At 48.1% G+C, this 17,500-nt stretch overlaps 1 protein-coding gene across 1 annotated transcript in view; it reads right to left on the bottom strand.

Moving 5' to 3' along the window:
* Window positions 1-17,500, bottom strand: part of si:dkey-22o22.2 (neural-cadherin) — a 135,672-nt gene that overhangs the window by 65,925 nt on the left and 52,247 nt on the right. The window contains 3 exon segments of the mRNA XM_048260545.1: window positions 1,037-1,241; window positions 3,409-3,634; window positions 6,029-6,217. Of these exon segments, the coding sequence (XP_048116502.1) occupies window positions 1,037-1,241; window positions 3,409-3,634; window positions 6,029-6,217 (620 nt within the window).

Raw genomic sequence — 17,500 nt, 5'->3', positions numbered from 1 at the left:
GTGTCACTTTCGATGCATTTCAGAAAATGGTCACAGGGCTTTCCGTGGCCATTGGACTAAATGTGCAATCCCGTTGCCTGGGGGACAGATGCTGTGGCTGGAGCTGAGCGGCTAATGGCCGGTCATTTTGCTCGTGCTGGAGCCAGCCAGCTCGGGGACAGATTGAGAGCAGACACACTGATGTTTCAGGGAAAATGGCCAGGGAGGCTCAGAGGCCTTAGCAGTGGAGGGAACAGCCAGAGACTGGGCTTCTAGGAGCAGAAGGGCGTGAGGTGGGTTTGGGGGGGGGGGGTGGGGGGTGAAGAGGAGGGAACTACTTGTTTCTTGGATAGTGTTGGGAAGTGTTGAGTGCAACCAGAGATATACCAAAGTACTAGTTCAATTCATTAAACATGGCTATTCTAAATGGAATCTACAATATCAAATACAATATGCTAGCCGTAATTAAAATGTCTTGAAAAACAGATTTCATACCAGAGACAGAACTTTCTTTAGTATGGAGCAGTGAGTAAGTGAATCATACCTGATGTAATGCACCAGTATGCATGATTGAGTGGGTAAGACTGGGGCAATGAGTTTTAAATGTTCATGGGTACATGCACATAACCAAGGGGCTCATGTAAAGAGACGAACAAAGGATACAACCATCTGGAAATGCAGAGTGTGTGTGTGTGTGTGTGTGTGTGTGTGTGTGTGTGTGTGTGTGTGTGTGTGTGTGTGTGTGTGTGTGTGTGTGAAGTGTGTGTGTGTGTGTGTGTGTGTGTGTGTGTGTGTGTGTGTGTGTGTGTTTGTGTGTGTGTAACCTAGTGAATTTGACTACATGTGCATCTGTTTAGGCACGTGTGTCATCCTGTGTACTTATGTTCTGTGTGTGTTTGTGTTTGTGTGTCTGCATTCTATATTTGTCACTGTATATCTCTGTAGACATATGTGAACGTACCTATTTGTGTGTGTTCCCTCCTGTGTGTGTGTGTGTGTGTGTGTGTGTGTGTGTGTGTCTCCCTCTCCCTCTCCCTCTGTCTGTGTCTCTGTTTACCTCTGTCACGCTGCTGAGGCCGGTGTCGACTGCTAGAGTGTACTTCCCAAGGTGGTGCAGGTGCTAATCCCACTCCTCGTAGTCCGCGATGCAGGTCAGACTGAGGCGCCATCTCTGGTGGATGCTGAACAGGTTGCTGGGGTTCACCAGCAGCATGTAGGACAGGCTCTTCTGCTGGAAGGACACTGCCTGTACCATGGCAACGCTGCACCAGCACAACAAAAACAAAAACAAAACAATAAACACACTCACTGATTCAGTTACTGGTTTATCGGACATGACACTGCTGTATATTGTTTACAGATTTATTGCCTTTGTTTTTTTTTTACATATATAATAATATTTTGGTAAATGAATGTGAAAAACTTGCAAAACACATCATTAGGATAGGTTATTTAACATCCTAGTAGGATAGCTCTGACTAACAGACGCGGCTCCTGTGATGTTACTACCTGTGGTTTTGGTAAATTGGTATAATACACTTGAGCTACAACTAAGACTCACAATTAGTTTAGGATTTGGAAGGAGCAGATGCCCTTTTTTACTTCCTTTGGACATGAGGGTGTATGGATAACTATTTTGGCTTTGCCAGACCCTACCCATCACAAGAAAGGCTGAACTTTAAAAAAAAAGACACTTGAGTTTGGTGCTGGCTTTGGTCTGCATCAGAAAAAGCCACCAGGCAGTGGGAGCCACAGGTATGGGCTTCCACTGAGTTGACACAGACACACACACACACACACACACACACACACACACACACACACACACACACACACACACACAGCACACAAACACAGCACACATTGTCATTCACCTTAATCTCAGCTATGACACCCTCCATAATGTTGCGTCAAATTTGATGCAGCTAAACCTCCCTGGTTTCTGCTTTGTACAGCATGCAGTGAATAAAGTTCTCATATGAATTTCATTGTTTATATTTGTTAGACATTTGTTGTTCAAATCAACTGTAGGGAGGGATCTACTGTATTTTAACTCAGTGTTTATTCATCTATGTAAAGATACAAAACGTATCTAAAACAGGACCATGGTTTTGTTACACTGATTTGTTATACAAATCGAGGTCTCAGTGGTTCACTTGTGCTCTGGCTGGTTCGAGAACTGTGTCCAAATAATCGTGCGAAATCTTGGGCTCTACTTTGTGAATGTTGACTTTGTGAGCCTGAGCTGTTCACCTCAGGAGACCGTCTGGAGAAAGGGAGGCAGAGGACCGTACAAAATGGGGGCTCAGGGGACTCATCTCCTCCTCGCTGCTCATCTTCCTCATCATGGTTTTGTTTTTTTCTGGATTTTTTTCCCCAGAAAGGTGGAGGCCATGTTAGACGAGCCCTCAACCCTTATCCCCCCTCCACCTCCCACCACACTCCCCGTTTCTGATTAGCCATCGCACTACATGTGCCGGGAGCTGCAGCGATTAATCAAATTAAATCCGTTTGTGTTTCTTTCTGCCAGAGCCAACGATTCAGTCGAGGGGGGCTTTGTGTGTGTGTGTGTGTGTGTTGGGGGTTCAGACACACTGCTCTTCATGTGCCTCCAGTAGTTCTTAATACAGATTTGAATTTGCACACTTTAACAAAATTCCTAGCCTGAGGGTGGACAAGACCATGATGCATCTGGGTCCCGCACTACTCCACCGCCTGCACCCCCACCCACACCCAGCTCTTCGCCCCTCTGCTCCAACAACCCCCTCCACCCCCTCCACCCCCAGCCTAACCGTCCTCACCATAGCAATTTGTGCCCCCTCTCCATCCCTCCCTGAGCTGTAGGAGCCCTGGGGGTGCATCGTTTCATGCAACAGATGACACATCGCCACGCAGACACAGTCAGCCACCTCACCCAATGCTCCCCTTCCCCTCTAATGAGCAGATAGGGTGCTGCGGCCGCCCTCCTCCCCCCTGAACTCACCTAACACACACTCACACACAATGACTACACACACACACACACACACACACACACACACACACACACACACACACACACACACACACACACACACACACACACACACACATCATACACACACCAACATGAACAAACAAGACACGCATTCACACAGAAGAAAGACAAGCATACATATGCATGCACACATGCAAAAAAACATCCTTATAAGCATGCTTGAATGAATCCATATGCACAAATGAACACAATCTCTCACACACACACACACACACACACACATACACACGCTGCACACACACACACACACACACACACACACACACACACACACACCTATTTCCTTTTGATAGCCCTGCCAGTTGTACTCCACTCAATGCACACACAAACACACACTGAGTAAGGGCGCAGCCATTGTCAGACACTCGCCCACACCCGCGTCTGTACTTTACGTCTGGCCCGGCCGGTGCTCTCAGGGGCATTACACAGCGTCTGAGCCGTTGGTGAACTGAGGGGGGCGGTAGCCGGCCAAAATGGACACCGACGCCTGGGGTCCCCTCCTACCCTGGGGATCCAAGAGCTGCACCCAGAGGACGTACTCCTTACTGGGGCTCAGGGGCCGGCCTGTGGTCCTCACCTCCCCAGAGGTCCTGTCCACCTCGAAGCAGTCGTCCCCACCTGAGTGGAGAAGCAAGCGAGCAGAAATCAGACACAGTGATGGGAATCATCAACTCTTCTGGTGGTGCTTATACACACTGCACCTGATCTGTGAGAGGAAGGGGAAGAGTTGTGGAAATGAAAACAAATTCTACTTTCTACTTTCAACTGATTTAAATTTGGGGGGGGCACATCGTAGTACACTCTACTGCTCAAACTATTCTTCACCTTTATGGAGACAACTACATTGGACTTGTTTCTCCATGGCAAAATCAAGGGAGGGAGGGAGGGCATTTCTCCAGAACACACCCAATAATAAAAACCTTATTCTTTGTTAATTTAATTTAAAGTACTCTAAACCACCTTCTGAAAACAACTGCATACTACTGTCTACACTGCACTATATCTTTTGTCCTGTCTATGCACCACCTACTTTGTATCACATAGCACTGCTCTGCTTTTTTGCACTTTTGGTTAGACACAAATTGCATTTCGTTGTCTCTGTACTTGTACTCTGCACAATGACCATGAAGTTGAATCTAATCTAACCAGGGAAAGGCTTCAGGGAGTGACCATGGCCATCAGATCTCTATTGATGCTCAAAACATGTGGGCCACGCTTTGGGGAGACGAAGCGGCTGTGAGGAACACAAATAGCTCCTCATTCCAGTCAGGCCTGGGAGGCTTTCGTCTCACGTCTCACGTCTCACGTCGCACCGGGCCCCCTCTCTACCAGATGCGCTCGCTCGCTCCGTCTCACTCTGTCGCTTGTCCAGTCCACGGCCAAGCAGAGCAGCGAGTCTGTGGCCCTCCTCTCAAGGACACGGCGACTGATGACAGCGTGCCAGCTCATCTGAAGCCCCCCGTCCCTCCAGGCCAGCAGAGAGGAGCAAGAGGAGGAGGAGGAGGAGGAGGAGGAAGAGGACCACAGCTGCCAGGCCCCAGCTGTGTGATGTCTGCGTCTCTGCCCTATCAGCTGCACCGGTTCCTCGTCACCGTGGAAACGAATGGTCTTCCCTCTACCTGAGGCTCTGAGAATCATGCAGCGCTAACGACACTCTCATTGGTCACCGCTGCCACCCGGCTCTTAATTGCTTGCGAACAGCGTTTCAGGAACAGAGCTTGATTTCCTGAAAATCTGCACTTTCCCCGTTTTACCCCAGAGGTAAAACTCTACCTCCTGTACACCTATATGACTGCTATACCATGATGTCACCTTGTCACCATATCATCATAAGATAAAAGATCCCGTCCACCTATTTGCATAACCATAATCAGAATTTGAACTTTTAGTTAAACTGCCAATAATACAATTTCCTAATCACTAAGGAATCACAAGAAGTCTTGGAAAAGTTTGAGATGGGTAGCCTGTAAGTGCACACATGGGCACAGAAGTGATGCCAGCACGCACTGGCTAATCAGGTGAAGCAAAGGAGTATGCTAGATGGGTGCTGCATAACAGTTGCGTCTGTTCCGTCATTCCTCTTTAAAGAAGAAAACGGCTGTGACTCCCACTCTCTGCCGCCTTCTACATCTGGCGAAGCAACCAACCGATATGATTGGAGAAGATCTACCCTGCAAGAAGAGCCATCTAACATCTAGCACGTACTGTACAGTAGCTACACACCAACTCCTCCTCTCCAGATGAGAAAACAAAGGCCCTGGGGAGTGATTACTGTGAGGCGTGCTTGTAAGGGCTTAAGGGTTAAGGCTGCCAGTTTTCCAGTTGTTGTGTTTCTTAAATGTCTATATATAAATTAATATAATCACAACAATTACTAAGATTACTAACCGCTGTATTTCTGAAGTATTTCTAATAATGTTGCCACAGCAACGAAGAGGAATGACAGAATAACTTGTAGGAAATTGTTGGTTTATTGTGTTACATGTTTCAAATGTAAAGCACTTTGAGCTACATTCTGTATATGAAAGGTGCTATACAAATAAAGCGTATTATTATTATTATTATTATTATTATTATTATTATTATTATTATTATTATTATCATCATCATTATTATTATTATTGCTGCACCACCAGGCACCACCTCGCTAAAAATACACTCAATCTGACAGTAGTTGAAATGAAACACCAAAAACAACTAACTCAACCTATGCAGTTATAGAGACAGTTGTGACCCCTTCATTAGGCTACCACAGTCACGATGCATTCTGTTGTTTGCGCGTTATTCTGTTTTAAACCGTGCCATTGCCTAGGCTTTCAGCATTAAGGTGCCGAGCAATGTTTCTGCTTATGAGCTTGTGTTCTCATTTCCCATTTTAAAACTGCCTACCCCGTGTGTTTATCTTCCTCCCTCCAGTCACTATTATCGAACCAGGAAGGCAGTGACCTAAATAGCTGTTGAATTGATCTGAATATTTCCAGTCGTGGCCCCGGCTGACCGGCGTGCCCTTACCTTCCACCAACAGGAACTGTGCGGTTGCCTGGGAACCGTCCCCGCGCTGGGCACTGAGCCTATACACCAGCGTGCCGGGGCCGGCATCGGGCCCCACCGAGGCCAGGTACGGGAATGGGAACATGGCCCACTGCAGGTCACTCAGGCTGGGCAGCGTGAGGGTCAGACGACACAGATACCACTCATCACCTACAGAGACAAACACAAAAGGCAGAAATACAGCAGATGAATATCAATATGCTTGTGAAATAATCTAAAAATAAAAGTTCCAAATACAAAGAAATCAAAGACTTCTTATTACTTATCAGTTTTTTTTTATTATATACTAGGCCTACCTGATTATTTTATACTACAAGTTACAAATAAGTATGAAAGTATGAGTATAGACAGAGCAACAGAACCCAAATGACTACAGAGTTGCTCAAACAAAGTGTAGTGGCTCTTCAAAACTGAACATTTCTGTGGTGATGTCATCTAATGAGTGGACTCAGGCAAACACAGCCAAATCAATCACTGCAGCGTCACTTCAAACTCGGCTTGTTTAGAGAACCCACCAGGTCACGATAATGACCACAGTCATGATACTTTAATAAGCACTGGGGTCAGTGCTCTGTGTGTCTTTGTCCTTCATCAAATGATCACAGCTAACATAATGTGTGTGTGTGTTGTGCGTGTTTTCTAATAGACTCAATGGGCTTGTCACAGCTATGTTACATTAACCCCCTGTCACACCCGCACCCCCAGGCTTGGTGCGAACACAAACACTCATTTACGGCTATTTCTGTCTTCCTCGGAGGTGTTCATGATCTTGACCATGACCTCTGTACACTTGTGGGCACCACACACACACACACACACACACACAAAACACACACTTACACAGGCACATACACACACACACACACACACACACACACACACTCAAAAAACCTCAATTCCAGTTGAGAAAGGGGGCCTTGCAAGCCTCCGTTGCCAAAAAAACTAATCACGGCAGCCGTCAGCGTTGCGACAGAGAAACGAGCAGCCGACTGATGCCGGAGCCTGAGCCACGAGCGCCACTGAACCAGGCATCACTCTGTCATTTAGCTCAAGGACTCTCTGGTGGAGGGAGAGCGTGCAAAGGAGACAGAGAGAGAGAGAGAGAGAGAGAGAGAGCAAGAGATAAAGAGAGACAGACACAGAGAGAGGAAAGAGGGAGAGAAGTTGACATTTCTGAAGAGCACGTCATCATCTCCCCTCCAGCTTGTCCTCTCCGGCATGTTCTCTGAGAAGCTTGCTGACAGAGAGGCAGGGAGAGCTCTCTGGTTAGAGAAAAAAAATAACAAAACAAAACACTCTGAAGATCAGTAACGACAAAGCAAAGGAGAACTGAAGTTGTTGCAGGGGGGAGGGGGAGGTTGCTGCTGTGGGGGTAGAAGAGGGACACAATGCAAACAGAAATACATTGTTTTTATTTATTTATTAGTTGCTTGAGGATTCGGTAGCGCTGCTTCCTCCCCATCACCCTCCTAGTCTCCCCTTCTCTTTGAGTGTCTGCATGTGGCCTTTTGCTTTTTTGTCTGCTTCCCAGAGTCTGTTTTTTGTTGTTGTTTGTGGCATGTTGTTTTCGACATGGTGCGCGAAAGAGGAGACAACAGCGAGTGCGTGGCAACTTCACATCTGAGCGTGAAGGGTTTCCTGTTCCTGTTTCCTGGCTTTTCATACCTGCTGCTTTTGGAAGTTGTCAGCCGAGACTGACAGAGACCAAAAGAGAGGAAGAGGAAGAAGAGGAAGGGAGGGATGGAGGAGGAGATGGAGGAGAGAAGGAGAATGGAAAGGAGAGATAGAGGAGAGAGGGAGAGGTAAAGAGATGGAGAAAAGTGAGAGAGATGGAGAGATAGAATGAGGAAGGGAGTACATGCACCGAGTCGATAAAAAGGGAGAATGGAGGGAAGAGGAGGAGGAGAAAAAATGAAGATGAGGAAGATGAGGAGGAGCTGTTGGTGGAGCCTTGATATTTATCCCCAGTTCTATTTCTCTGACTATTTTTGTCAGTCCAAATTCTATTTGCTATTGCACTGATGGGACCTGGTGGTGGGTTTGATGTTACCGACGGGGCGCTTGTGTAAGCAGATGGAGCTGCGCTCGAAAGCCTTGAGCTCCAGCTTGTTTTACTGGGCCAAACACACAGCCAAACAGACAGAGAGATATGAGAGGGGATGTAGAAATAACGTGTGATAGAAATAGATAGATAGAGAGATAGGATAGAGAGAGAGAGAGAGAGAGAGGTTCCCTTATCTGCCTGCTATCCTCCCATCTTTCTTCCTTTCCAATGCGCAACTCTCTTCGGACAAGACAAAAAGGCGGCAACAACCGAACTACACAAATCAGCGGAATATCACCGGGTGACAAATAAACTCCCCTTGTACATTTCGTATGGAAATCTATGGAAATCCAACAAGCTGCGCCCAAATCAGGCGCACTCTCAAATCGAATTCCACCGTCGTCTCGTCTGCTGTGTGAGTTAGGCACCACTGCTCGCGGCCTTCTCTTCCTCCCCTTCCTCCTCCTCCTCCTCCTCCTCCTCCTTGTCCTCTTGTGAGGAAGAAGAGGAACACTGCCAGTCCATGATGTGCTCTTACTGCCAGTCTGGTTCTGTGTGTTTGAGTGTGCTCCATGCATACATGCATAAATGGAAGATAAAAATGACTGCCTTATGGCGGGCTCGGTGAACAGTAATGATTTTAGTTGCCTGTCTGAGAATATGTGTGTGTGTGTGTGTGAGTGAGCATGTATGATTGTCTGTGAGTCAGTATATGTGTGTGTGTGTATGATTGTGCATGTATATGGCCCTGTGTGACTGTGAATATAATAGTGTGTGTGTGTGAGAGAGTATGTGTGTGTGTAAGAAATGTGTATGTGGAACTGTATGTGGGTCTGTGTGAGAAAGTCTGTGTGTATGAGTGTGTGTGAGTACTGTATGTGTTTCACAACCCTGCCCACGATGCGTTCTATGATGAGCGCTTCCATGTTGGAGTCCCCATCCCGCATTTCTCTTATTAAAGCAGAGGATGTGACGCGCGATGCAGAGACGTAGCTCTGCAGCTAGCCGTGGCGGAGCCGATTCATTTGCGGCTGCGGTTTCCTCTGTACGCACTGAGTGGGTGTCATAGCATGAGATCAAATAAGAGGTGGTGTATTAGGCTGCTGTGTGAGATTAGTTGGGGTTCACGCTGCGGCTAGGCGGAGGCAGAGGTGGAGAGGTGGGGAGGGGAGGGCAAGGAGGAATCCGGATATCCAAATCCTGTATATGTGTCAGAATTCCCTGAACCCAGCTCATATCTCTCTCTCTCTCCTCTCTCTCTCTCTCTCTCTCTCTCTCTCTCTCTCTCTCTCTCTCTCTCTCTCTTTTTCTCTCTCTCTTTTGTCTATCCTTTTTATCACCCTCTTGCTTTCCCTCACATAGTTCTTCCTGATTCTTCAAAATATACACACACACATAGATGTCTATGTAAACACACAAGGGTACGTGCACACACACATACACAAACACACACACACACACACACAAACACACACACACACACACACACGCTGAGCTCCTCTAACCGACTTTCTCGGTCTCCACAGGGGGCACATCCTCAGGACCACCATCACCTAAAGTCCGTCCAGATGTCTGGATGAAAAGCAGACTGACCCCATACCTTACACTCAGACGTGCACACACACACACACACACACACACACACACACACACACACACCGCACACCTGAGCAGCTAATTGGCTGCAGGCTCAGTCAACAGCCCTCCCACTGGTCCTCAACCGAAAAGCCGGAGGTCTGGTCAGCAAGACCAGCAGGGGAGGGGATGTATGTGTGTGTGTGTGTGTCCCTACACAATAAGCCCACTTCAAAGACAGTCCAGACCTCCCAGGCCTATGCTTACCCAGTCACCCAGGCCCTCATCTCACCATCACAGCATCACAGCAACACACACACACACACACACACACACACACACACACACACACACACACACACACACACACACACACACACACACACACACACACACACTCGCACACACATTCTCTCTCTTTTCTCTTCGTCAAACTCTTTTTGGCTTCCCCTCTCTCTCTCATCCCAGTACATTAGACCCTTGGTATACTGGTCTCGTCCATTCTTCTTCCTGCTCTCTCTCTCTCTCTCTCTCTCTCTCTCTAGAGGGTTTTCAGAGGGGCTCATTCCACAGATGGGATGAGAGCAAACAAACAGAACCAGACATCACTCCTCCAACATTCCTCTCATCCTTTCTTTTTCTTTGTCTTCCTTCTCTGTCTCTTTTTGTCTATCTCTCGGCCTCTCGTGCGGCGGCGTGCCCCAATGCGCGTAGACCACTGCAATCTCAGGCCCGTGCCGTCCGGCATCACGACCGATAAACACTCCCGACAAAAGAGCTGAGGGGATGCCCAGGCAGTACATGTGTTTGTTTACGGCTCTTTAATCTGCACTAAGCCCGAATGGCAATGAGGCAGAATGGTGGATATATTATGGGCCGTGTATAAATAGCGGCTGAATTTAATCTGCGTCTGACCAAAAACTGTGTTCTCATTTGAATATCAATGCAGAAGATGTCATGGATTGTTATGTGTGAGAGAAGAGGGGGGGATATGAGAAAAATTGGGTGTTTGGGGTGCAGTCATGTTCCTTTCTTTCTCTCTCTCTCTCTCTCTCTCTCTCTTTCTCTTTTTCTTTCTCTTCATCTGTCCCTCATTTGACATGGTGTAAATTGGAAGCAGTAGAGGCGCAAGACAGATATAGCAGGAGCAAAATTTAGATTGCATTCAAGTGATCTGAAAGCATCTGTCAAGCAGAAGATCTCTGACTCTCTTTCCCTCTTTTTGTCTTTCTTTCCCTCCCTTTGTTTCTATCTCTCCCCCCCCCCTCTCTCTCTCTCCACCCCTGTGTCTCTCCATCCCCTGCAGCGCTTCAGCTGTGTGTGTGTGAGAGAGGCCAGTGAGGAGACTCCAGGCGTCGGCACAGCTCCTGATAGGGAGAGAGAGAGAGAGAGAGAGAGAGAGAGAGAGAGAGAGAGAGAGAGAGAGAAAGAGAGAGCACTGCACACGTTCAAATGCGGGCTGCCATCCGCCCAGACGCGGCAACAACAACGACGGCAGCAGCAGCGCTACACAATGATCTGGCTGCTGAATACATGAATGTAGAACAAAAATGACCCTGTCTCACACCATCATTCTCATGATGGCTGACCTCTCCTGTTTTTCCCATTCTCTCTCCTCTACCCCTTCCCTCTTCCTCTCCTCTTTTCTCCTCTATGCTCCATTCCATTCCTCCTCTCTGTTTCTTTCCTTCCTTCCTGTCCTCCTCCTCTCCTCCTCCTCTCCTCTTTTTTCTCCAGCCCCTTCACCCACACTTCTATGTAGCAGCAGGTGCAATTAAAAGTGAAGACGGACGTCATACACACTCCTCCTGACCCCACAGACTGAGGGGCGGATGGGGAGATGTCACCTCTCCTCTCCTCTCCACGCCTCTCTTCTCCTCTCCTCTCCTCTTTCCTCCTCTGCTCTCCTCTCCTCTGCATCGCTCCACCCCTCCTCTCTCTCCCAGCACCCCCTCTCATCCTCCTCTCACCCTCCCCTGTTCTCTCCATCCTGTTCACCCCTGCTCTGAGGAGGGGGGGGCTGGGGATGGACATGATGCCAGGCTACAGCAGGAGGTGAGAGCCGTGAATATGAGGGACCAAACGGGGTCCCCGGGTCTCACAGTCTCACCTTGCCCCCCCAGGTACGGGCCAGACACCCTGCAGGGGGGTCAAGTGGCTCAGCCATGATTATACAGCTATGGGGAATGAAAGTGGGAGAAGGAGAGAGAGAGATGGAGAGAGAGGGGAGGGAGGAGAGAGAGAGAGAGAGAGAGAAACCTGAGAAAGGGGTAGTGTAAGTGTAGAGAGTAAGGGAAAGAAAGATGCTGAGAAAGAAGAAAGAAAAAGTGAAAAGTATTTTGAGAGAAAGGTGGAGATTTGGAAAGTGAATACCAGGAGATTTACAAAGAGAGACAGAAGGAGAGAGAGAGAGAGAGAGAGAGAGAAAAGAAAGAAAGAACGAGAAAGCAGGGGAGCGAGGGAAGGGCAAAGCACCAGCTAAACCCCCACAAGAGGATCGCAGGTGTCGGTCTGATTGACAGTGTGGGGGAGGTTGTCATGGCGACCTGCGAGGCGCAGGTGTCCCCTGAGTCCTCTCTCCGCTGCGCAGGTTAAGTCTTTGTGACATCCGAACAGCGTCCGGGCGCGCTAACATAATTGCCCATCCTCCGTTGGCCTTGCAGAAGACCTGGCAGTTGGTGTGCTCTATGTGTGTGCATGAGTGTGTGTGTGTGTGTGTGCATGTGAGTAAGGTGTGTGTGTCTGTGTGTGTGTGTGGGTGTGTGGGTGTGTGTGTTCCATGTACTGGTGGTTTAAAAAGAGAGGCCCTTTTCACACCCAATTAAGCACTCAGCGATGTATATCTCATTGTTGTTCTGATGACATGCACTTCCAGGGCTATAATTAAGTTTTCAAATCAGGGCCCTTTGTCTTGTCTCGCTCCTCATGCCTTTTTTTCTCTCCCCCAGTTTGTCCTTTCATGAGGCGCACACACTGACATTCCGTTAAAAGGAAAGGTCTCGTATGTGAGACAGTGTGAGACAGAGGGTGGGAGAGATGAGAGAGAGAGAGCGTGGGAGAGAGAGAGAGAGAGAGGGAGAGAGAGACGAAAGACCAAGTAAAGGGGGGATGAGAAATGAGAGGAAGGAAAGAGGATATAAAAAACAGAGTGACAGCTGGGTAAAAGATGCCAAAAAAAGATTGTGTGATTTAAGATGATGCAGAGCAAAAAGAGGAGGAACTGTCAGGTTGAGAACTTAAAACTAAGAGAAACTGAACACATGAAATAGAAAAAGTGAGAAAAAAAGAGGACTTAGATGCAGAGTGGGATCTGCTAGCCGCTGTGTCCGGTCTTAAGAAAGCAGACTTGCATATTCAAACAGAAACACTCTGTGCTTTCCAATCAGCCCAGCCCTGGGTGACCAGGCTGGACCAGACAGGTGGGGGATGGGGGGGGGGGACTCAGTGGAGCGTCTGCGGCCTGTCCTCCGCATGCTGATGAGTCGAGGTGAGGTGGAGCCCAGCACAGGGCAGGGCTGCACAGGAGGCTGCCGGCTACAGGACCTGCTCCAGGGAGGCTGCCAGCGCCGGCTCCTACTGCCAGCCAAGGAGCCCAGACATACTGGCTACTCAGGGCTGGGGGGGGGGCATGTGCGTGTGTGTGTGTTATATGGGGGGGGGGTGGGGGGGGGTGTCTGGGGGGTTGTCTGGAGACAAATGGAAGCCCTTTACACACATACATACACACAGGCATGCACACACTCGTAGGTGAATACAGTCTTACACACACACACACACACACACACACAAACACACAAGCACAAACACCATGCAGAGGCTGGGAACCACTGCCTGAAACCCCTGCCTCCCATCTGCTCCCCAAGAGCCAGTGAACTGAGGCACTGTGCATCCTAATTAATGATCTTATAGACTGGCCCACTTTCACTGTGAGTGCTGGCACACACCAGCACGAACACAAACACATACACACACACACACACACACACACACACACACACACACACACACACACACACACACACACACACACACACACACATATAGATAGATTCAAACGCATCCTCTCACACACACCCACAACACACGTGCACGCACACAACTTCCTGCAGGCACACAGTTAATTAAGCACTATTCTATACAGCTGATGAGACACTGTGTGTGAGAGAAATGTGGGAGACTGAAAGAGAATAGAGTAATAGAGAGAAAGGGGGAAAGAGAAAGAGTGAGAGAGGAGGATAGATGAAAGAATGTAAGGGAGGACGTAAGTAATTGCAGTTTCTGTTCTACATATGTTTTTTTCCCTTTCAAACAAGCATCTGTGCATGCCGACACACTCAGACATGCACATACACACAGATAATCTTCATGTCTCGTCTAAGGACAAACAACCACTGTAATACTGAAACTGTGTCTGTGTGTGTGTGTGTGTGTGTGTGTGTGTGTGTGTGTGTGTTAACGTGCCTGTGCGTGTCTCTGTGTGTGTGTAAGTCAAGGTCTTTCTTCTGATCACAGACTCTGCCCCAGTCTCTTTGAACATTAACACACTTCTCTCAATTAAAGTCAGCAAATGAGATGTACATCACGCCGCCGCTATGTTACAAACATGAAAAAGAAAAGAAGAAATGATGGTGCATGAATAAAACACTTGTCCCTGAAATAACCAAACAAACAAGGGAACCGAATAGTTTACAATCATGATATTATTGGAAAGCAAAGTTTGGTGAATCCTATTTCAGAGCTGCAAAACCGATGTTTTGTTTTATGTGTGAGTCACACTGTGACTGTATGTTCAGTTGTATTAATTTTCATATATTTATGTGGCTGTCTAAAAGTGATACATGGCTATGTGTATTGTGCGTTTGAGTCGGCCTAAATTGTGTATGTGTGTGTGTATGTGTGTGTGTGTGTGTGCTGTGATTTGCCTGTGTGTGTGTGTGTGTGTGTGTGTAAGTGTATATATGCTGTGTGTGTGTGTGTGTGTGTGTGTGTGTATGTGTGTGTGTGTGAGCTGTGATTTGCCTGTGTGTGTGTGTGTGTGTGTGTGTGTGTGTGTGTGTGTGTGTGTGTGTATGTGTGTGTGTGTGTGAGCTGTGATTTGCCTGTGTGTGTGTGTATGTGTGTGTGTGAGTGTGTATATGCTGTGTGTGTGTGTGTGTGTGTGTGTGTGTGTGTCTTCCCCATATTTATTTTCCTCTCATCTGGCCTGGCCGTGATCTGATTGAGGCCCTGAGGCTGTTTGTGGGGCCTGCGTCCTCCAGCCTCCACTCAATAACAGTCACTGGAGGCGGCCGTCCGTGAACACAACCCCGCCCCATAAACATATACATGCACCCTACAGAGCACGCATTGCCCATCACAGCAGCCCCACCACAGCACACCACACTCAGACAAAGCCTCCTCTCCCCTCCCGCGTGACTGCGACCGGCCACTGAGTCTCCCTGCGGCTCCCCAGGCAGCGACCCACTCTGTCAAGTTCACTGACACATATAAGTGTTCAAACATACATACACGCACGCACGCACACACACACCTGACCTCGGAAAACCCTAATGTGTGGGGCACTGAATCCAAACCACAGAATTCATATTTGCGCATTTGCTAAATGTTTGGTTTGTTCATACCTTGTGTTTTATATGACAAAAATGTCAATCACAATCAGAATCATTTGATTATGCCAACTATGCTCTGAGCTTGTGAGTAATAGCCCAATGATAATATCAGATGAGCTCTTAGATGACCCAACTTCAGAATATAATGTGCTTTGGCAAAGTGTATGGGTGTTGCTCAGTCTAGTAGACTTTGAGGTCTTTATTGGCTCTGCTTCTGAATCAGGTGGGGAGGGGGGTGTTGGGTGGTCTTGCTAGAGAGCTGTCATCTCATGTGAAATGTCATCTCACGTGAGCTGCCCTTTGCATGAAGGGGTCATCTCCTTTCTCCTGCACACAGAGCTGTGTGGTGGGAGATGCACTCATGGCCGACCGCTCTTAAAAGCCTATCTCAGACAACCGCAAATAGCATCACGCAAGGAGCAACAGATCCTTGCTGTGAGGCCAGGGAAAGTGACCTCGACGTGACCAGAGGTCTTTAGGGTGTGTGTATGTGTGTGGGTGGTGTGTATGTGTGTGTGTGTGTGTGTGTGTGGGGGGGGGGGGGGGGGTTTGGTGGTGGTGGTCCTCCTTGCCTTAGTGTTAGTGTTAGTAGCGGGCGGCTGGCTGGCTCGCCAAAGCCACAGCTGAGAGCTTGCCACCACGGATGTCTCCTTCTCTTCGCTTCAAGAAGCCGGCAGAAGCTTCCTTGTGGGGGCGAGATGGCTTCCAGACCAGCATGACACAGAAAGTCAATTAGAGGCACTTTGCCATAAGTGTGTGCATGCAGCTCTGAAGCAGAGGCACAAATAATGACAGCGATCAGCGATCCATGGCCCTTAAAGGCAGAGTGGGGATCGTGGGGTGTGTGGGTTGGAGGTGGGGGTGGGGGTTTCTGGCTGCTCCTGACGCATTGGAGTGGGGGATTGAATCTTCCTGTGACACGGACACTTTTCATTATCACTAGCGGCCTTGTCTCCTGTGCTGCCTGAACTCATTAAAAACCCCAGCAGCTCAGACGGCATGGGGGCCACTTGCTGTCTCCTCACAACCCCCCCCCCCAACACCTACCCACCCCACGTGCCCACCACCGCCGCTGACGACAACGAGAGACAGCGGTCATATGACCTTTTACGAGCGAGAAAAAGTCACTAAAGTTCGAGCCAGTGCACAAGTTTGTGCAGAAACACACAAAGACATCCTTCCAGACATGAGCACCTACACTTACACTGAGAGAGAATGATACACACACACACACACACACACATGCCAGGTTGTTACACAAGCAATGGTTTTACAGGCATGATTACAGCATGCAATCCGACACTTGCTCCATGGCACTTAGTCAGCTGCTGCGATGACTGCTCACCAGATGGCATCTGTCGGACCGTGTGGCAGTTAGCACAATATGAGACAGGCAAATGGTAAATAACTTCTCTAAAAGAGGCCCTCTACCAAACCAAATGAATCACGGTAGATTTTAACTTGAAGAACTTATATACACACATACTTTCATTCCAGACAGCTTATGTATATGAGTGGTGTATGGGTCTGACCATTTTTCTTTGAAATGAATTTTTTTTTATCAGGCTTATACAGCCTACAAATTGATATTTAAGACATGGAAAAGAATGGTATTTAGCAGGTTTTAAAGCATAATTATTTGATCAACATATACATGTACTATCTGTCGAGAGTGGTGAAGGTGGCGTTTAGAGGCTTTTGCATCTGAGCTCTTAGATATAGGAAGTTCTGAAATACCATTTAATTCTTCCTAAAAGACATAGGCCTAACATACCAGTGCTTTGTGATTAAATAGTTTATGGAGAAGTCTGTGGGCAGTCTCTGTTAGTCATGCCTGAGGAGTTGAGCGGTTACTTGCTTACATCAGGTTAGCGTTGGTTGCATCAAGTGGCAGAGAGAGAGAGAGAGGTTGGAGCTCCTGGCTCTGGAGTTTCACACACTGCCACAAATCCCATACGAGCAGAGCTGCAGTCAGCCTGGATCAGACAGATCTACTTATTTGATTTTCAGGTTGCCCCCCCACCCCACCACCACCAAACCCCCTACCCTATCCTACCCCACCTCCCCACACCGCCCGCACCGCACCTCTGGGGAATCTAATCAATCAGGCCCTATGAGAGCGGCCTGACCCAATGCAAGAATCAAGCCCACTTCCCTTTGATGCTGGCACATAGAGAGAAAGCTTGTTTTTATTTATCTGGTACC

Source organism: Alosa alosa, chromosome 13 (genome assembly GCF_017589495.1).
Source record: "Alosa alosa isolate M-15738 ecotype Scorff River chromosome 13, AALO_Geno_1.1, whole genome shotgun sequence".
NCBI lineage: Eukaryota > Metazoa > Chordata > Actinopteri > Clupeiformes > Clupeidae > Alosa > Alosa alosa.
Note: the sequence above shows the minus strand (reverse complement) of the source record. Positions and strands in the feature narration are given on the sequence as shown.